Source organism: Melanostigma gelatinosum (genome assembly GCF_949748355.1).
Source record: "Melanostigma gelatinosum genome assembly, chromosome: 7".
Lineage (NCBI taxonomy): Eukaryota > Metazoa > Chordata > Actinopteri > Perciformes > Zoarcidae > Melanostigma > Melanostigma gelatinosum.
In genome coordinates this window covers 7,854,737-7,877,201 of record NC_136640.1, presented here as the reverse complement: position 1 = coordinate 7,877,201, position 22,465 = coordinate 7,854,737, and the positions used below count along the sequence as shown (strand labels likewise).

The window sequence follows — 22,465 nt, the reverse complement described above, 5'->3', positions numbered from 1 at the left end:
ACAATCCCTCGAGCCCGGGGACATTTCTTTCCTCATCGTAACAACTTCTGATGGAAAATCTTTGCATCGCACAAGGTTTTTAAACAGTGCGACTGCTGAAGCCATCTCTCTCTTGCTCCGTTTCTCTCTCTTTGGTCACCAGCCAACTGTGCTTACAGGTGCACATCAATGGACACTTAAGGCCTCAGGATGCTTCAAACTAAGAGCTTGTCAGATCATCTAAGAGTGCCGGAAACCACCTTCCACAAAGGTGTAGGAGTAAGCATTGGCTTTAACCGTCTCTCTCAAAGCTCTTGTTTTTTCATTCTTCAGAAAACATTTTGTTTGTACCAATTGCAACACAATGATCGCCTGCCAGGAGACACTTGGGACACATTACACATGTCAGAATGATTCTGTGTTAAATGTTTACCATTACTTGGTAGGCCCACAGTTCCTAGATACAGTGGGCCACATTATTGCATCTGATACTGTGGACACAAACCCATCCGAGCGTTTGGATTAATTACACACCTCAGACAAGGCTACCATAATCATGCAAATGAGCAAAGAAATCCCCACTCCCTGCATTCATATCAAATCTAAGTTGTGCAACAAAAACATTTTTTTTATTTGAGGCAGTGAATCTCGCCGCGCTAGACCAGCTCCAGGATGCTGCGCAGCAGTTGAAGCAGCAGCGTTATATTTTTTGTATTTTTACGGGAGACAAAGGGAAATAAAATGTTCCCAAAGGGAAATAACATTGCAGGCTTTATGCTTCTCATGTGACCATCAGAGAGAGAGAGCGAGACAGAGAGAGAGAGATGGGTTGGCAACAACAGACGCCAAACAATAAAAAAAATAATGAAACATTTAAATCATAAATTGTGTATGCTCATGTGATTTTTGAAATATTGCTGTGTGATGAAAAATCACATGACATCATGTGATACATCATGTGTGTGTGTGTGTGTGTGTGTGTGTGCGTGTGTGTGTGTGTGTGTGTGTGGGTGTGTGTGTGTGTGTGTGTGTGTTGGCTGGAAACATTCATTTGCTGATGAGGCACAGACAAAAACCCCAACACAGCATACTGATGAAATTAATATTCGTTTTTTGTCTTTCTGTCCCTTCCTCCCTCGTTCTTTCCAAGGCAAATGAAACAGGATTAACTGAGGAGAGAGAGAGGGAGAAAGAGAAGCCTGCGTCAGCTGCATGTGTATAATCTCCCGTCTTAGTGTCCTGCCAAAACACACAGTTTTGCATGTGTGATTGAATAAGAGTATGCATCGAAACTGTGGGTGAGCCGCCATCCGAGCATCCCGGAGTCCGTGAAGTGAGGAGAGAAACAGAGGTGAACACTGAAGAGATATACAGAGGTATAGAGAGTTGCCATGTTGTTTTCACTGAGCTGTTTCAATGTGTGCGTTTTCTTTTTCCTCTATCAGTGAGTATGACCCGTGTACATAAGCAGAGCTATACCGCATCACGTAATAATAATAATAATAATAATAATACTTGATAGTGTGCTGTTCTGTGCATAATCAGACAAAAACAAATTTGCAGTAGATGGTACACATCCTGACGTGTACACGAATGCACACACTATCACACATATAATCAGAGGCTGTGCCGCCATATCCATGCAAGATCACAAAGCCCACGTCATGGAATAGTCGATCTCTTTGTGAGTTCTTCGAGGTCAAACTAAGAGAAACCCAAGAAAACAATCGTATGACGAGAAGCGAGCAAAATCACACACAGCTAGCAGAAAACAAGACGCACAAAAGTCCAAGAGTAGAAGAAGAAAGAAGAAGAAGAAACACGGAGTTACTCCATAAAACTCAGATAATGTACATAGAAATGAACTCCGGACATAATAAGAACAAAGTACAAAAACACAGGAGTGAAGAATTCATACTTCCATTATACATGTCAGTAGAGGTGAATAAGGAGAGACTTTTCCAAAAAGGTGCTTTCTCTCTCGTCACCTGCATGACCTCAGCCAATCAGTTTAGCTCGGTAGATTATGGCGACCGTAACACAACCGTTTGGTTCACGGCAGTTATATGCGGCAGCGGACCTGATAACACGTTGGCCAGCGAGACCGGGCGAAGGAAAAGATATGAAAAATGAGTTCATTTGAGAAGCAGTTGTTTTAAGCAAAGCCTGCTTAAAGGAGCGAATTAGGGCTTTTGATGTCAACTTAGGCAACAGTATGTTTACGAGTTGGTTAAAAATCTCAAAGCGACAGGCAAATACTGCTGTGAATGCCTGCTTAACACTTAATATTGTCTATAGTTCAAATTTGACATGATGATTAATTCAATTGATCAGCATATTGCCTAATTAATGTATCTGTGGAAGAGGAGGATAGGCAGAGAGAAACAGACCGTCACAGAGAGGAGACGAGATGGACTTGAGGCCCGTGGGACCACGCTCACCTGAATAGGGATCATCCTGTGGAGCTTCAGTGCCCCCTTCTGGTGGAATGTGGTAAAGCAGCCAATGCAGTAGTGCTCGGTGCATTCAGCACACATCTACAACACAAAGATACACAGTGGAGTCAGTATGTGTGTGTGTGTGAAATGGCCTATTTTCCATAGAAGTTCACGCAACACAATCCCTGCTCCTACACCTAACTAGGTTAACTACGTAGGTTAGGTGGAGTTAAGCAGGCAGGTATGTGTTACTGACGTGCGTGACCTTTGATATGCTTCACTACCCATATGTGTGTGTGTGTGTGTGTGTGTGTGTGTGTGTGTGTGTGTGTGTGTGTGTGTGTGTGTGTGTGTGTGTGTGTGTGTGTGTGTGTGTGTGTGTGTGTGTGTGTGTGTGTGTGTGTGCATCTTAAGGGAGCTCATTATCATTTCATTCTATGAGAATCCGGTCTTATTAGTGGGGAAAAGTCCTTGCGTCAGCAGGTTGGGGAGAAAGGTCTAGACCAGGTGGACGGAGCGCACAGGCAAGGCCAGGAGGAGACAGCGAATGAGAACGGAGGAAATGTGAAAGGGGAGGGAGAAATGGACCACGGCTTCTTAAAATTCATAAACAACAAACCGTAAGAAACCGCCATATTTTGTTTGTTTCCCTTCATTTAAGATGCAGGTGTATTTTTCCCGCCCTCAAATGCAGCCCGGCCAATCATAGCAAAGCATCGGCCAGCTTTGACCAGGGTCCGACAACTACGTGGCTTTGCTCCGGCTCGTTTGACAACAAAGTTTGACATCCTTGATATATTCTTCAAGAGCATATTGCAGATTCTTCTTTCCGCTTCTCTCTGACACCGTGGCGGAGTGGCAACAGGGGGCGGGACTTAGCGAATGGTCATTTGAGCAAAACAATGCAATACAAAACAACACACTGTTCCGTATGAAGTCATTGTGGATAAACAGAGGTTTTACAGTGCAGTTTTCTTCCAGCAGATTAACCAATTAATCCTGCTCCTTTCATTTTACTCGTTTATCTCATCTTCTCCCCGTTGTAGTCCTATAGTGTGTGGGCGTGGGTGCGTTCACATGCAAGCCTACAGCTGTGACATTGCCCTTTAATGGTCCCATAAAGCAGGGCCTCATTTCCCTTCTCGGGCCTGAGGATAAATTACAGCCACTCACAAGGGACGAGGCATCCCCATCAGGCTGCAAGCAGCATATCACTGCGCTCTGCTGCTACACAGAACAAAATGAGCTCCTTTTTTTTGCCTGGATGACTCTGAAATACAGCACATGTCCAGGCGTGCGCGCGTGTGCGCGTGTGATTTTAGTAAAGTCTGTGCCAGTGTGTGAATCACAGTTCAAAATAAGCCCAGATGTGTTTATGATTGTGTATTTGTGTGTACATGTGTGTGTGTGTGTGTGTGTGTTTTCAGACAGAATGACGGGGACAGTCGTAACGCTTTCCATTATTGCCATCATTTCAGCTTGCCCAGACTACGATAAGCATTGCCATTAAGCCCATCACTGTGGGGCATTTGGGGCCCTTCATTGGACAATTCAGCGGCAGCATAAGCAAATGCACTATCAAGCAAATTAGCACATTACGTTTGACCACATGCGTGTCGTCTCCTTAAAATAACTCATGACACAAATGTTGGCTGTCACTTCAATTAATTCAGCCCCTCCCTCTCCTTCAATATCTCTCTCTCTCTCCCTCTCTCCCTCTCTCACTGTCTTTTAGATGCATCAGTTATTCAACACTAAACTCTGCCGGCTTCCCAGTCGGAAATAGGAGCCGAATTACTCAAGCGAGTCGCTGAGGATCTAGAATATGGCGATGTACACAGACATAAATACACAAACACACATACAGTATGGCTTTTCATTTCTCTCCCTCCCTCCCTATTGTTCACACATCCAGTTGCAGGCCAGGGTCCCTCCTCCTGAGCAACAGTGGATGAAGAGTGACAAAGAATAAACAATGGGGCACTCGGAGGTCTCGAGGTATCGATGAATGGATCCAGCTAAACTGTTATCAGTGCAAACACAAACACACAGACAGACCAACAGACAGGACAGCAGCGGCACAGCGGGAGGGAGGGAGGGAGGGAGGGAGAGAGAGAGGCAGGGATGTGGAAGCGAGAATGACAGAGGAAAAATGTGTTGTGTGTGAGTAAGAAAGAAAGAAAGAAAGAGGGGTAATCACACTTATGATGCAAAGAGAACTGGGGAAGGAGGATGGGAGACAGAAGGCATTTGGAGATAGCAGAGAAGATAACAGCTGATGCAGGAGGAAGAGAAAAAAACTGAAATATAGAAAGACACAGAGGGCAGAGGGGACAGTACAGCACTAGAAACAAATGGACAGATGGAGAGTGATGGACAGGAAGAGAGAGAGAGAGGGCGAGAGAGAGAGAGAGGGAGCGAGAGAGAGAGAGAATGAGAGTTTCCGAATTGCAGCTATAAGTGTAAGTCAAGTTATGTGACTCCTACTGCAGAGACGGATACAACTCTGTGGATTCATGACTGAAACTCTGTACGGAAAAATGCAGAAATATGCATCCACATTAAGTTGGCAGACTTATATAGCTTCATGAATCTGTTTTATGAATCTCAATCATCGTGGAATTTCCACCCCCAGAGATAGATTTAACACATAAAGTTCTGTAGAAATGCCTTAAACATCTGTTTGCGTATCAATGCCTGTGCCTGCTCCACTACTCGTTAAGCTCGTCAATAAGAAGAACCGCAAAGAATTGCAATGTCACCGATTGTGTCACATTGGTGAGGTTCTCCAATAGCAGCTAAACAGCTGTTATTCCGCACAGCTGTGCTTTTTATGGCTCTTATACCACTAATTCATGAACAAAGTGCTTCACAATTTACGATAACATGACATCATTCACAGGTAAATATTGGTTTAAATGTAAACAAAAAGAATGCTGAAAAACCTTCACTCATAAACACAAATTGGCAAATAGGTTATGCCACATTCTCACCACACAAACCTCTTTTTTAAAAACAATACAACCAAATGTCATCATACAGTGTCTCCTGTGTGTGTTTATGCTTACGAGTCCTGCAGTCTTGATCTCACATTGTCCACAACGTGTTCCCTTCAGACGGTTTTTTCTTCTCTCTCTAGGTGGAGGAGAGGGAGGAGGCGGGGCTAAAAAGAGCAGTTATACTGTTGTTAGCCTTGGCAATGGGATTCATTTCATATCTTTGTGGAGTCGTGTAACTGACTTCCTGCCCAGTCCAACAATATTGTGGAGACGGTGTCAAAAATACAGTCCAGTACACACAGCAGAATTTCGCCAGAATCACTGCTGTGTTAGCATGCTTGTACAACTGGTTTGAATCTTCAGCCACTTTTGCAAAAATGCATCATTTAGAGACAGTCCTTAAAAAGTTTACTTCAACACGTGTCAGCTCATTTTGAAAGATTCCGGTTAAAAAGGTGTGATTTCTGTGCCTCAGGCATGTTGGAAACATTAATAATTCGGCCCAGGTTGGCTCCTGGTTGCACGGATCAATCTTCAACAAGAGAACTCCACATGCCGAGTATCCACCTCACAGAAGTAACCGTGAGCAAGACACTGAACCTCTACCAGCTCCCAGGGCTCGGCTCTGTCAGCTGCTCTTGAATGCCAAACCTCCACATGGAGAGTAGAATTCCAGTTCCAGTACAGGGTAGTGAGAACACATCTGTGTCAAGTCCACCTGGTGCCGGTAACTATACTAACAGTAGGAAGCCAATGCTGTGGCTGTAAAGGACTCACCTGTTAGTGGTTCATCCTTCAGCACTCTGATCTTCACCTTGCCTGCTGACAGCTGTTGAGGGGACGGGACGGGGGGGACGGGGTAAGTATGTTTCTATATACATGTGAGCCACTCTGTGTTCACGTTTGCACTTTCACATCACTCCATTTCGTTTGATGTTAAAAACCTGCTACCATAAGGGTTTTTAAATAGATAACGTGTTAATCCATTCTTCAATTCAACTACGATTGTTTTTCATTCTCTTACGCTCAAGAGGTGTAAACTTTAGAGAAGGAGTTTCTTGGTCGAGTGTTCTCTCCTGAGATATCGGACACAAGATTAAATTAAAAAACTAATTAAGGGCAATCTCAAGCCTGTCATGCACAGTGCACTCAAGGAGTGGTTGGACTTATTTTCATGGATGCAGGCACATGGTGCACCCACAGCAAATTTGGAAAGAGGAATTTGAATATTCTACAGTGCAGGTAACCCTTAAGGTCACAACCCACAAGACAAAGCTCCTCACAAGTTAAATAATCCAGTAAACACACACACACGTCCTTATAGTTCGATTTTCTCCTGTACCTTTTGGAGTATGTCCTCCTTCTTCTTCTTTACGCCGCTGTTTAAAGAACCACGCTGCCCAGACTTCCATCTGAACCCTCCCGAATGCCTAAACAGACAGAAAGACAAAGGGAGAGAGAGTTTGTCTTTGGCAATCGTAAACAAGCAATCTTGAATTACAATCCCTTTGAATTTGATACGCATAGCTCAATTACAGTATCATAGCTACCAGTTTTAATTGCCATCACGTTTCAGAAACAGTGTTTACATCTGTCAATGTCCTGAATTTGATTTGTTTCTGCCTCCTTTTGTTCACCAAGACATATTTTCCACATCCAAGAAATGTAACTTTGATATTCATTCTACATTAGAAGATCTTGATATGGCAGCATAATCATGAGAATCCTTGATTAACATCAAGATAATACACAGGCACAGACAGCCACATCAAAACACACAGAGAAGATGCTTTTTAATAATTATTCGAGGAGACTATTCTCATAATATTTGAGGGCTGTTAACAAAGCTGGCACCTTGCCATTCCTGTATCACCGATAGCGTGAAAGTGAAGCAGGATAGAAATAGCAAAACTCAGGATTAATGTTTTTTTAATCCACTGAAGTACCTAAGTACACTGAAGCACTTTAACAACAGGCTTTAAATCGAGGAGAAGGCACTGATGTCAAGAATAAAATGTGAAAAAGGGTGCAACATCACCTTATAACTAAATCCCTAAATCCATGGAAATTAGATAAATAAATACATTTAGAAAATCACTTTGTTCCATTAAGTAGAAAAAGAGTGTTTAATGTATCGCAACATTGTCCCTGTGTTGTTAGGAGTAGTTAGAACAGCCAGGAAAAGCACTTTGCCACTTTACATGCACACAAGAATTTGGTCATACCAACATAAACGATGCACATATACAACGTCACATGAGTCTAAACCTGAACATCAGTCCAAGACCAAAAGGATGTTTTCCGTCATGTTGCAGACAATTAGAACCTCGACCACAAAAAGCAGAACATGAAAGGTGATCGGAACTACATGTACTCTCTCACACACACAGGCATAGACGCAGATACAAGAACATAAATACATACAGTACATACACACTCACTCCTGTTTCAGAGAGTGAAGGAACGGAGAGGGATCCTCATTTAGACGAGAGTTATTCATGCTCATGTTGTTGAATTATTTATGCTATTTATGCTATTGTGATGTCTGGCTGTCTTTGAGAGAAGTTTATTCAGAATTGAGCTGGCAGCCTGTCAAGGCACAGGAAGTCAGAATCTATTTGTGTGTGTCTCTCTGCGCGCGCGCGCGTGTGTGTGTGTGTGTGTGTGTGTGTGTGTGTGTGTGTGTGTGTGTGTGTGTCGCCATCGATGTGCTGGGCTGACACTGATGGTAGGCGTCAGGTAATCACCCTGGCGACATTACCTTGGCAACTGGACTGTCGCTGGGGGAGACAGTTGAGGCACACCTCTGTCGGTGCAGGATGACAGGGTGTCCCCTCAGGACAGGCAACCTGGAGAGATAACGTGTGTGTGCGTGTGTGCATGTGTGTGTGTATCTCTGTGGACTTTGAATTAGCAAAGATCTCACTATCTAATCCAGACAAGCACATACTCAATTACACCCACACAAACATGTGTGAGTAACCATACACTGCAAAGTAATAAAGGCTTAAAGTTGTTCTTAGAAACAGAGATACTGACACGTGCCCACAATTAATGTTTCTCTGTCTCACAAACACGGAAATACATACTCGGGGGGGGGGGGGGGGTGAGAGGGCGAGGGAGAGCGAAAGAGAGAGAGAGGGAGGGAGGGAGGGAAAGAGAGAGCGAGAGGGAGGGCGAGAGAAAGAGAGAGAGAGGGCGAGAGAGAGAGGGAGGGAGAGAGAGGGCGAGAGAGAAGGAGGGAGAGAGGGCGAGCGAGAGAGAGAGGGCGAGAGAAAGAGGGTGAGAGAGAGAGGGAGGGAGAGAAGGAGGGAGAGAGGGCGAGCGAGAGAGAGAGGGCGAGAGAGACTTGAAGTGACCTGACAACACCTGTTACACAGAGAACATCATACACACACACACACTCCTATCACACGTTGCTGTGCTGTGTAGTGGATGGATAACAGACGACAACCTCGGAGTCACAAGTTGCATGTTGAAGACAAACATCAGACGAGACACCAAATGCCACCTCGTCAGAGAACACATCCTCATCAAAGTCAAAGCAGGGGAAACACAGCGAGGAGCACAGTTCAACGTTAGCTCGCAGCGAGCTCATGTTTCTAAATGATGAGCCGATATATTGCGGTGACAGGAGAGGGCCGAGGCAAACACCACCTGTCGTACCTCCAAACACTCGTGTCTAACACGCGGCTATCACCTTTAACTGACCCGTTGCACCCAGAGGGAGCGCTGACAACATCTGCCTCGCGCACACACACACACACACACGCAAATGCACACAAACTCTGAAGTCTAAAGTAATCCAGTATTCCCTCAATCTCCCTCCTCCCCCCCCAATTTATCTGGTGCGGGAGCTCTGCGATGTAAGAGACAAGCAGAGAGAGGAAAACAGAGTGGTGCAGAACACAGACTGCACAGCCTGAGCAGAAATCACAGCTGGAAGATCTGCAGCAAAGACTCGGCAAAGACGCCGGGAAGCGGGTTCAGGGAGGACGCGGAGAGAAAATACAGGTAACCTTCACATCACACATCACAACACCTGATTACTCGCCAAAAGCAGGCACTCTTTCTGCCTGCTTTCTCCACCGTGTCAATCAGAGAGGAGCTGATGAGAAAAACTCTTTCAACTTTTTCATTAGAGGTGTTCCAAATCAACTGTTTTGTGGAATCCACATGGAAGAGACGGCCGCATGGCTGAACAGCCTTCAGATAACAGTTAGGAGAGGAGCTGCAGCTCCATTGATGTGCGGTTCAATTGTAAAACAGCCCGACAGGACATGTGTGTCCGTTATATTTTAGTTCCTAACGATGTAATTTACTCCATGACCGCTTCCCTTCGATCCTCAGTTCGTGTTCACCTTCATCGCATCGCCTACAAACTTTTCTTCTCCCGTCTTCTGCTCGATGTGTCGACTGTATTATCATGTCGACCGACAGACAGCAAACATTCAGATATACAAACAAACTGGGGTCAGAAGAAGCAACAAAGGGAGTGGCAGATGTTGAAATTGGCAGGAGTTAGATAGATATAAAGGTAGCTAAATGTATCTTCCCACCCATCTGTTCTATTCTCAACAGGAAAGTTTAAAAAAAAAGGGAAAAAGGAATAATTCTGAATAAGTTATCACTTTTTCCCTGACCTCTCAGCCGCATCATATCCAGCGTACATCATTTCATCTGTTTACACTTTGTAGTTAAGCCAGCTGAGACTACACACACACACACAACTCTCGCTGTATCTGTCCACCTCAAGCTTGCTCACACACGCAAAACTGAAATATTTTCCAAAAGCTGGTACTATTTCAAAGACAGGGTTTCAGCATCATTTCTGAGTGTGTGTTTACTGATTCAGGAAACACAATGCAAACTGTAGCACTCTCTGCAACATGCAAAAGACACACAAATACAAGTGCCATTATTAATGGAGGACCGCTATCAAAAACACACAACCCGGCAGCCCGACGCGCACACACACACACACACACACACACACACCTTGTGGTGTCTTGGGGCTGGTGGAGCGGTAAATGTTGCAGTACTTCAGTGTGACAGGAAACACTGTGTTCATGTGCTTATCGTCGGTGCAGCCTGGACCAGACGGCCCTCTCCTACATACTGATGTATGGCTTCTTAATTAGAGCTATAGGCTTCACTCAGAAACAGAGCAGTGTACTCATGAACAACGACATACACAGACACACAACTCATCCCCTAAAAAAAAATAACTTAACCGACAATTATCATCTAAAAATATGCGGTTCCTTGCTTTTTGATGATGTACATTTCAACAAATAGAACGAAATCATGTGGAAAGAGTCTCTCAGCAGACCTCAGCTCTAAATCACTGATATTGTTATTAACGGTGCTAAATGTGTTTGTGTGTGTGTGTGTGTGTGTGTGTAAGCTTTTCTCTGCCTCTTACCACTTGAAGTGGTCCATGTGTAATATACGTACTCCGCATCGCCCTAAAGCTGTTCCTGAGTTATGTGCTCATATATTTTGATATACACCCCTATTACGCTGCTCTCCATGACTTCACATTGGATAACACATCTCCGAGTTATTAATGAATTGAGATGAAATGAAGTAAACTGGGAATGGAAAATAAAAACAATCACATTAATAACCAGTGTTTGTTTGCATTCTGCAAATTAATTTCTTGCTCGCGCATGGCTGAGATGCCGCTCAATCTTAATTTGTTGGATAATAGTCATAGTAATGGGCCAGGTACATACGCTGTCATGAAATGCGGTGAGAAAATAAATGCTATTTTGTGTGTGTGTGTGTGTGTGTGTGAGCTATCCAATCCATTTTAAATGAATTTGAAGATGCGCATGCATTTTTAATCGTCATATACACAAAAACAATCTCTCTCACACACACACACACACACACTAGGGCCAGTATCATTTATTGGTCGCCTGTGTTTTGTTTGTCTCTTTGTGCCTGTTCACTGTGTGTCTGCTGTCCCCTTTAAGAATGCCATGAAGCCCAATTCAAATCCAACTTGTTTTCTATTATTGCAAATCATAAACAAAATCACAATAGATGAGTGTGTGTGTGTGTGTGTGTGTGTGTGTGAGTCAGATTGTGATGATGTTATCTCAGTGCGACAGCCTTTCTATATATAACTCATTGAGGTTTGATAGCCATGCATCAGTTAGCGTAGATATGGTCCTATGGCAGCCCAAAACATAATCTCTGTTGTCGCGTTGACGCCTATCGTTTGTCATTTGACAAACTGAGAAACTTGGAAATAGGATGAAATGTGAGACGAGCAGAAAAGTCTGTTTCAAATGCTCACGCTTCAGTTTGCGCAGTGAATGCGAGAGGCCTTTCTCTGAGCTCTTTCCTGTAATGGCGGGATGTGGACGAGTCACAGATCGAATACTGTTTCAATTCAGAGTCCATATTAATCCCGGTACTGTCCAAATGACCACACGTGTGCATCTTTCACCTGTTCCATCAGGGAGATTTTAGGGGATTTTCTTTCTAGGACTGCTATAATGTCACTTTATTCATTTTTGACACTTTCAGATGAAAGAGAAACCATTGAGATTATGAATATGTGCTCAATATGTCCAAATAATTCCTTTCTGGGAATTTACGCTGACGTTTTTGAGATGTTAGGACCAGAGAGGCGGTAATCTCGGCAGCTAGCGGCCCAACTCCCGAGATGACTGGCCGGACAATGTCTGCCGTCATCCTGTAGTAATTTACCACTGGCTCTGTCGTCTCCGGAGCACTGTGATAAATGAGGCAACTCCTTTTGGAAGATACGTTTTGGTCTGAGGGATGAAATATAATATCTGTTGCTGCCATACCAGTTCATCTGAAGATAAAGGGTCATGTTTTTATTGGACGGCAACAGCACTGCCTCTGTGTGATGTTTTGTATGTACAGTATATATATAGATATATATCTATATCTGCTTCGGGTTTGGACTCCCTAGTTGACTTCCTAGTTCAATTTATATAAAGGTAATATTGTATTCTTTGTCAAAAGAGCACTTTTTGATGTCTTTTTTTATTTTCTTGTTTTCAGATGATAGACCAAAAACTAAATGTACAACTGAAGGGCAGCTGCTTGTGGTAGGACAGCAAACTGGTCAGTATAAGGTACAGTTCATCTGTGCAAGCTTTTTTGCCTGAGCAACTCGAAATGAAGTAAATGTATTTCAGGCATTTAAATCGTTTCATATCATTTGCAGCGCAACACAGCATCCATGAGGTTCTGTAAATCTCTCGCAATCAGTCTAAAGAGTTGCAACAGTTAATGGATGGTACATTGCAAACAAATTCAAGCCTTCTTTAAAATATAGCAGCAATTACTGGGGCCAAGTAAAAAACATGTCAAGCAAAATACATTGCGGACCGGTACAATTCAGGGTAGAAATGGGATATTTTGGTCATGTGGTAGTCATTTCATTATGTTTACTTGAAGGCTTAGTTTACCATTAAATTACACTTTTTTTTATGAGCGAAGCTGCGTACAAGGTCTTAGGATCAATTTCTGTCTGGCGTCACTGCCCTTTAGAGCAGTCCACTGAGCCTACTTCATCTATGCCTGTCTTTATCAACTCTCTGACTGCTCCCTTTATACTTCCATGGCAACCTTTTTTCTTGACCTTTACAGGCAGAGAAGTCATCGACCTCCCCCGAATTCTCATTTAGTCCCGTCCTCCATCTATCTCCATTACTCAGTGGCTGCTCTCCTTTTCCTACAGTCGGGACACAATCCGGCGAGAAGTGATGGCGAGCGGCGAGGGAGGAGCACGTCTCCTGAATGGAAGGCAAAACATTCGCTGGTAGTAGGAGACGTCACCTTAAACAAAGCCATCAAGGCTTGTTGTGTCATTTATCGCTGATGAGATCACAATGCCACAAAGAAAAAAAGGTATTTTAAATGGTGTACAGACTCCGCCTACCACAGGCATACGCCGACGTGGTAATGGTGCTGACCGAGTGTCCGTTTGGAGTTTATGTTTTTCAGCATCTATATGTGAAGCCTCTTAACTCCCCAAATCTCTCTATTCATTCCTCAGTTCTTCGTGCTTGTATAGACTATCGTACAGGGCAAAAGTAAATACCCTCTTGCTTTTGTGTGGCTGTTGATGGTCACAACTCTTCAGACAGGTTCGCGTGGCAAGTCCTGCCATTGATTTCTGTCTCATTCTTACACAGAATTTGGAGTCAGATCACACTGTTACCAAGATAATGGTGATTAATATCAAATCAGATACTGTATATATCCCAATACTCAATATGATGTCAATCAGGCGTGTAGTTGTGGAGAAAACCTGCTCTAGTGTGGGAAAGACAGACAGATGGACACCTTCATCCTTAAAGCCCTGTTGCTATGCTACACAAGACGAACCGCAACTAACTAATAATACAGATATTCCATGTAATAGAGTGCAACAACACAAGGAGCGCTAAAATTGTCTGTCTCTCTTGCTATCCTCTCTTCGTCTCTCACTCACTCACCATCTCCTGCCTGCTGCGATCTACTGTCTTACTTCCATTCTCACCTTCCCACTTCAGTCTGCTCCTCCTGGTCACCTCTCCCCTCCCCTTTCTCCTCCTTTTCTAGAACAGTAACTGTTACACCGATACTCACCCTCTCTCCTCCTTCTCTTTACTCATGCTCTCTTTCAGCTGTTGCAGTTTCTGCTCCATCTCTGTGCTCTCCTGGCCCAGAGTCACCGTCTCCATCTGCAGCACTTGCATGTTCCTATATGGCAACACACACACACACACACACACACACACACAGAATGTGCAATCAATCAACAACAATCCTCCAAATGACCTCCGTCAGATCGGACTGCCTAGCTTTCATCAATATGTTCAAATCATCTGCTGCACTGGTAGATCACCAGATGTGGCCATGACTGATCAATGGTTTAATCAATTAGACGCTGGATCAGGGAACCAAAACACGGCAGACATCAATTCAGTCAATTGCCTGTTGGCAAATGAGAAACTATGTAGGAGATCAGACTTCATTTTTGCATCGGGCATTATGAGGAAAACTAAATACACCGCACTGAAAACGAATCAGATCGGAAACGAGGTCCCAAGTTTTTATCTTGCCTGAAACTGCATTTTGTGAGATGCTCGTTCTGTCGGCAGAATTGAAATGGAAACAGATGGAAACAGTACGGCAGCAAAGTAACCCGAATGGGCTTCTACCAAATGCAAATACATCATTGATCTTATATCATCTTACCTGGCATTGAGCTTCACAGATTTAGCCTTGTTGTTAGGAAGCACCACAAAGTCATTTAAATTCATGTCTCTTCTTTTTTTGGGGGGGTGGGGGGGGGCCTCAGGTATTCCTCCTGCGTCTTGCACTGTTCTTTTTTTTTTTATACAAAGAGTCTCCGCTGCAATAAAAACCAACAGTAATGCCATTAAACTAGCTATCACACTGGGCCTATAGGCTAAATCAAACACTGCCATAAATGAATACTGCTGCAATGAAATGAACAAAATAGCATGGGACAGATTTGCTCAAACGTACAAAGAGGCAGTTAAAACAAGCAGACGTGTATATGCTTGACAAATGGCTGGTAAGCCTGTTAGGCAGCAAAAGCCAATTAAAGAAATCAGCCAGTACGGCAGATGTAATATAGTGTTATACAGTAATGGTGCGGCAGGCCACACCTGCAAGGAACTGAGCAGATTGCAAAGTGACAGTGAGTGGAGGTGATTAGCTACTGTAAGTTTCGCTCAAGGTGGGTGACGTCAGAAAAATAAAGACCCTGACATTTCACCTGCCAGTATACCCTATATCAGGGGTCTTCAACGTTTTTCAGGTCAAGGACACCCAAACTGATAGAGATGGAGCAGGGACCCCCGACTATATATATTGTATAAAAATGTGTTTTATATTAAATGGGCCTAGTACCGTGTATACCTCTTTATTGTGCATTCAATACTAAGCTAGTCAAATAATACACAGGTTCATATATTCATGTTTTTATTTTAAACATGTGCAAGGTACAGTGAGTAGGGAGGCCGTGCCACTGCCTTTTATAAACACACCTTGTCAGCTGATACCAATGCCAATATCAACATTGTCTGTCAACTGCATGATAATCATGCATACAAGATATTCAAACTGATGTTTTCATTTTAAACGTGGAAACGAAAAATGAGTGATGGCCTATGAGTGCCACTGCCATGCATAAACATACCTGTTATCTTTCATACAAAAAAACAGTTTTAAATTGCTAGCCCATTAAATGTCATTATTTGCTCGTGACTAGTAATATAACTACATGTTTCAGACTGATAAATGTGGACTCACTTTAGTTTGGCTAAGCCTAATCTAGGTTTCTGCAACTGTAGAGAAAAGGTCACAGCTAGAATTTAAGTGAAGCGAAGCTAAAGCGAAGCTAACTAACGTTAGTGCCGTTGTAGCTAACCTTGTTACGTTACGCACATTACGTAACAAAATAACATAACGCTAGCTTTATCCAACTTACCTCACGCTCCCGTGAGCTCCCTGGTTTACCTCCGTGTGATGGCACAACTCAACGTTAACTTTTGTTAATTCAGCTTTACTGTAATGAAATTGAGAAATACATTACTTACCTTATAATTCACGATTTCTATTTCAATATTTCAAGTTTTCGCCGGCCGGATATACGCTCGTCTCCAGTCCAAGTAAGGGGTTTGTCTGTGTTGGGCTGTCGTCCCTATGGAAACCAACTCCAATCTCGCGATAGTTCCGCACGTGGTTTGGTTTACCCCCACCCTTACAGTCTATGTTTACACTACTACAGTGTATAAGTTTACCGCAGATCGTTTAAATTCAGGCATGTGCTTGTTGGTTTGTTGTTGTGAACTTTTCCCTGCATGAATTATTGGTTCATCTTGAATTATTAAGAAAATAATAATTATTGTACATGCCTTTGTTTGTTCAGGGACTAAACATCGGATTGAAAGTCATCAAGTCCCCTATTGCCTCAGTAATCATGGGCAGCGGGAACTCCCCTCTGATTAAAATCCTCACAGCATCACGTTGTAGCTCTGATTAGAGCTTTGAACCGCTCGTTGTTTTTTTCAACAGTCGACTCTCATGATGACAAGGATTTAGAGATCAGAAGAGAAATTATTTTCCATTCGGCCCGTACGATAAATATGTGAATGAATTTGACAAGACCAACGTGAGAGAATAAATGTGTGAGTCCATAACAGTGCTTGTTTGTGTAGAGAAAAGCAGAGCCACCATGTGTCTGTTTATTACATAAACGGAAATGATCTATACACAATTGCAGATGAATCTTAATTCTTCAACAGTAAACGGGACATATAAAAAGACTGTTTCAGTAGTTTAGTTTGACTAAACTTGACTACTTACACTGTCTGTGTCCTTACAATATGCTACAAATATTTAATGTGTCACACACATAAAACAAACCATCGTGTCTCTGTCAGAATATAAACAAATTACAGTGTAAATATACTTCCTTGACCAGTCCACAAAACACACCAGCAGTGAATATCTTTGATTGTATAAAAGGCTGTTATTGCTATTATTAGACAATATAAATGTGCCCTCTGGAAATACATTTCTTTCAATTAATACAAGACCTTTCAATTAATACAAGACCTATATCTACATCATTTCTTAAAAGTACCCCCCCCCCCCCCCCCCCCAAGACACCTTTGGGAACTACATTGAAAACAAATATTTATAGTGAATAATCATTCCATTATTTACAATCAAATGTCTTAGTGATGTCCTTGCATACACGGCTATGCGCCAAACGGACGGAAATCGAACAGACCCATAAGGTCTGTTTGTGCTGATATGAATCTATCTCTGTCGGTCCCAAAACAATGCAGCCAGGCAATCATCCATCCAGCACTCATCTGTATCCCAGGACAAAACAAACGTTATTACGCTATTTCAAAAGCAGTCTCCTCTACTGCCGACCATGCTCATTCCACTGCTACTTTTTATGTCCCTTTTCTTCTTTGCCGTCCTCGCCTACAAACCACAGGACAATTACGGCTCAGCAAGCAGCGAACACACCTCCACCTCTAAACCATTGTCTCTCTTTCTCTCTCTCTCTACATTGTTGGCATATGACCTATTGCTCCTGCCATCAGGGAAGTGCGAGTGTATGACTTATTGAGCGTGCCTGCGTGTGTGTGAGTGTGGATGGTCATTTAGGGTCGTGACCCTCCAGCTGGATTCTGTCTCTGCTGCTAAACAGTGACCCACCCCCTCCTCCCCCACTTCTCTCTCTCTCAGCCCGCATAGACAGCTGAGCGTGCCGTAGCATACCGATGAGTGCACGAGTAAGAAGAAGAGAGGGAAGGAGTAAGAAAGGGAGCGAGAGATACAGAAAGAAAGGGAGGAGGTGGGAGAGAGGGGGGCATAGCAAGAGGCCACATGAAAAAGCCATGCAATGGAAAGAACAGGAACAAGAGAGCGACAGAATGCATGAAAGGAGGGGTGCAACAGCAGAGCAGTTGCGGGAAAAGGACAAGCGTTGTGCTGTGAAATGTCAGGGCTATTTAATTCATTAGGAGGCAATGATTATGGCACTGTACTGAATGTCATCTGCTGGGTTAAACCTTCCTCCGTGGCCTAATGCTGGATATATATATATAGACTGTTTGGCAATGGTTGGAAAACCTTTTAGCAATGACAGAGTGGTAGCAACAGGGACAGAGAGGGAGGAAAGAGAGAGAAAGTCGTCAGCCAGCCAGAATCAACAGCATTTCTGTGACTCCCATAGGCGGGTTGTAGGTAATCCTGGGAGTATATTGACCAAATGATGGAGAAATTGTTAAATAACCTTGAATAAAGGTGACCGGGCACTTTTACACATTCATCCTCTATGCCTGCTTATTCCTACTCAGACATTCAGGGGGGTGAAGACTATCCCTGCATGCACAAATGGTAGGGAAGCAGTTCACCTGTCCATTATATGTGATTAAGACCAGGCAAATGCATTTATACAGGCAAATTCAATCTTCTACCTCATCTGATCTGCATGTCTTTGGGGGGAAACCAGGGCAAGCAACAAAAAGAGGAGAGGGGTGGAGGATGGGGGGGGGGGGGTGAGGGCTTTGACAGATAAACAGCCATTGATCCGGGACCTTCTTGCTTTGACTGCCAGGTAACAGCTTTAACCACTGCGCCCATTAGCTGCCCCTCACTGAAAATTAAAGGTTGGGAAATCGTTTAGCCTTCTACTATTTGGATCCTGACCTGAAATTATCGCACCAAATCAAACTAAAGTGTCCTAAATCCAAAGGAATGCGCGATGTAGTAATTGAAGTCAACTCAACTAACCTGCAGTGAAGACATGCTGCATGATGATACTGGCAAGTCAAAGCATTACTCCAACCAAAACAAGAAGAAGAAGAAAACGAATAGGAGAAAGACAGACATGCAGAATTAGATGCAGGAAATATCAACACAAAGAATAGAACCAATCTAGTCTCAGGTGTTTTAATATGGCACCGGATGGAGCTGAGCTGTGGCAAGGAAGAGAGAAAATAAAGATCTTAAATGAGATAAATATGAAATAAAGATGCTTAAAGAGATTTCAGCAATCAATAGTAATGCATCGATTTCAGCTATGCATTCCCAATAATGGAATGATATCCAAATTTAAGAAGAAATAAAAAAGAGTCGTAGATTTCTGCCTCCACCCCAGTTCAGTCGTCCTTTTTCACAGTAGACATTTGGACAGGTCACAGTGGGAAAAGAACAGGTGTAATCAACAACATTAACAACGGCTGCATTTCATTTTGACGTGTCGGTTCCAGGGTCCAAGTATTGTGCGTTCTCGCTTGCTTAACTGCAATACTTAAAATGGAACAAAGCCGTCAATAACAGTAACTTCCACCAGTGCTTTCTATGCTATGACAATTTAGATAACTGCTGCGAAAGTGGCCAATGAATGTGAATATAATTGTATTAGCCTGGCTCATTTAAAAAAGATGTAACATCAGAGACAGTGTCACAGATATTCAGTTTTCATTGCTGCTACTTTCTACTGAAGACATCAGTCAGAAAACTCACTTCCTTTTTTTAAGTAAACAAACCAATAAGAAGGCAGCGATGGACCATGTGCAGTAAGAAACAGTAGCCATTTTAGGAGTTTTATTTTCTAGCAAAACAGAAAAGACTACAGCCAACAAGGCTTTCTAAGTAAATCACTTGTGACTGTCTAATTTCCAATAATATCAAATGGTCAAATGTAAGTTTTCATTTTGATATTGTAAACCCAATTTTCAACATGACTTATGATAATGATGAAACTCTGCTCATGGCTGGTATTGCTGCTGAGCCCACAACCATTGCAGAGCTGCTTTGTTAAAACCACACAAATAACTGTAAACTTCTGGCGATAGTTATTTCAAAGGCCACAACCATCATTTACTCTCACTGCTGTGTGGAACATTTCAACAGCAGATCCACTCAAAAATAATGAGATTCCTTCTCGCTGAGGTTCTCATCACTGGAGGAAAAAAAAAAAAAAAAACTCTCAGGCCACGACTGTGAGAGGTACTCAGTGGACGTTGACTTGCTTAAACCAACAGATAGTGAGGAGGTGACTGTATGAAAGGAAAGATAGGAAATAAGAGAGGAAGAACAAAAGTGGAGGGAGAGGGAGTGAGCAATAAAGACAGCTGCAGTGTGAGAGAGAGAGAGCGAGAGCGAGAGAGAGAGAGAGAAAGAGAGAGAGAGCGAGAGAGAGAGAGAGACGAGAACATCGAGGTGTCGGGAACTGATGGCCAGCCAGACATTGGATGTCACAGAAAAGGAGAGGTAATGAGAGCCCTGGAGGAGGGGGAGAGGCCAGAGGGCTGGACACAAAGGCCAAGTGAGAAATTGAGAGGTTGAGTATGGGAGGGAAGAAGGGAGGGAGAGATGGATGAGCGTGAGAGATGAGGGAGGAAGAGGGTGGGGGCACGTGAGTGGCTCTTCATCAAGGTAGCTTATGCTGATGGCGTTCTGTGGCACACCCAAAGACACAGTACACGCATGGAGATCACACACACATCGATCACAGCCCGGATGAGCATATGACAGTTAGCGGGAGTAACGGCTGGTTGATGAAAGGCAAGAAAGAAAGAAATAAAAAGCAGGACAGACAGGTATTTACTGTTACAGACAATCAAAAAGCATTTGAATGCAAACAGAGAGAGATGTGCAAAGACATGGAGGAGGATACAGTACACCACAATCCTCCACTGGGCGAGGATGAATTGCAAATTGTGGCTCGGGTGGAAGGTTTGACAGAAACACTGACTTGCCTTGTTAAAGCTGCGTCGAAATAAAATTGTGTCGTTCCCTTTTTTGAAATATATTTTACCCCATGCTATTATATCCCACTCTCGGAAAGGTAGTGAGTGTGACAGTCACCGCTGCAAAGGAATCTGGGTCAGACATGACATTTAATAACCAGGGAACAAGCTGATACTGTTTGATCACATCAGCCTATTGTTCTGCCGCGGATTGTAGAGACAAACGGTGGCACGAACAAGATTTAGAACAGACAATTTTCCCTCCAATGTCTGTAAAACACTGTGCGTGGGAGAACAGGTAAAATAAAACTCAGATACCTTTCACTGCTGGGATTTTTTTTTTGTTGATGCTTGATCACTCTTGCCTCCCTCTCTCTCTCTCACACACACACAAACAGATTTCTGCAGGTACAAGCACACCACCTGCACATAAGCACACCCTCACGGTGACATAAGTCTGTCAGTGGGCTGCACCTCTACTGCCATCTAGAGCTTATATGTGGTACATGTCATGGATTGATCGCACCACAGTGATGTCAGCTACGGCCTGAAGAAGGACTGTTGCCTCTAAAGCAATCATTCTCTACATACAGGTTGGGGAGGGGGGGGGGGGAGTGATCACCATACTCAAGAAGTGCTAGTTTGTCACAAACACATTTATAACTTACAAAAACTAAAGGGCAGCAGTCAGTTTGTCAGTTTGTGTTTTGTGTGGATGAAGCATGTTTGAATAATGTTCACTCCTCTGATTTAGTTGTTGTGCCAATGATAAGAGCTGGAATGTGTGAGGGTTTTTGTAAATATGAGATCTTGTAAATAAACTGGACATTCACATACACACAAAAACCTATTCAACAATTCAATTTCAAAAGAGCACTCGTTTAGGATTAACATCAGTCACATATGTATGTATTTGCTTTCCAGCCAGCTGGTTAGAGGAGCGGACCAATGCCACTGTTATAGCGCTTAGCTTAGCATAAAGAATGGAGTCAGGGGGAATTAGCCTGGTTCTGTCCAAAGTTCAAAAATCCAATTTCCAGTGCCTCTAATCTAAACTTATCAACACATTGTATCATATTTAATACAAAGACAACAATTAGCTAAGCTAATCACCGCCAGGTCTTAGCTCAATGCAAAAACATGAGTGAATCTTCACATCCAACTCTCGGGAAGAAAGTGTGGAGTATTTCTCCAAATGTCAAACTGTTAATTTTAGCACCAAAAAAGATCAGTGTCATTAGGAAGAGACATGGGGAAATAATGCACAACAGTCAGTTAAGTCATCTCTTTCACCAGCTCACAGGCTACAATCCTGCCTTCCCTTTCCCAGTTCCACCATAATAAACACTGAGGAATTAACTACTGTTCAGTGGTGGCAAATGGTATTTAAGCTTTGTTGATCTGTGTTCATTTATCCGGCCCCCACCAGTAAACAATCCAGATATTTAGTTAATCATCACTGCATCAGGCCACACCACCTGCTCATACTGATTATCTATGGATGAATGGTCATCGACACATCTTTCACCACACATGTGCAAAAACACACGGAGAACCTTAGCAACATGAAGATATTTACTATCTCTTTATCATACATAATTGAAGTCATGAACACACACACACACACACACACACACACACACACACACACACACAATGGCATACATGCATACATAGCCAGCACTTGGGATGGACAGTTTCTGTCATCGCAGCACTTTTCCAAACAGGCTCTGATTAAACAGCAGCTTAGAGCGCTTTAATT

The 22,465-nt window shown here is 43.1% G+C and overlaps 2 protein-coding genes across 2 annotated transcripts in view; both read right to left on the bottom strand.

Annotated features, from left to right (window-relative positions):
- The window catches only part of LOC306779598 (uncharacterized protein), a 47,967-nt gene extending 42,414 nt beyond the window's left edge, over positions 1 to 5,553 (bottom strand). Inside the window, exons 1-2 of the mRNA XM_079271563.1 lie at positions 5,486 to 5,553; positions 2,421 to 2,516 (exon numbers count right to left, since the gene is read on the bottom strand). Of these exons, the coding sequence (XP_079127689.1) occupies positions 2,421 to 2,516 (96 nt within the window). The 5' untranslated portion in view covers positions 5,486 to 5,553. The remainder of the gene's footprint in view (positions 1 to 2,420; positions 2,517 to 5,485) is intronic.
- Positions 5,554 to 5,943: 390 nt separating this feature from the next.
- Positions 5,944 to 14,674, bottom strand: zbbx (zinc finger, B-box domain containing; the record flags this gene model as incomplete). Its single annotated transcript, XM_079271562.1, has 5 exons — positions 14,651 to 14,674; positions 14,039 to 14,152; positions 6,759 to 6,846; positions 6,194 to 6,245; positions 5,944 to 5,948 (listed from the first exon to the last, which is right to left on the bottom strand). Exons 2-5 carry the CDS (start codon positions 14,146 to 14,148, stop codon positions 5,944 to 5,946), a joined length of 255 nt encoding a protein of 84 aa, XP_079127688.1. The 5' UTR covers positions 14,149 to 14,152; positions 14,651 to 14,674.
- Between the last annotated feature and the right edge of the window lie 7,791 nt (positions 14,675 to 22,465).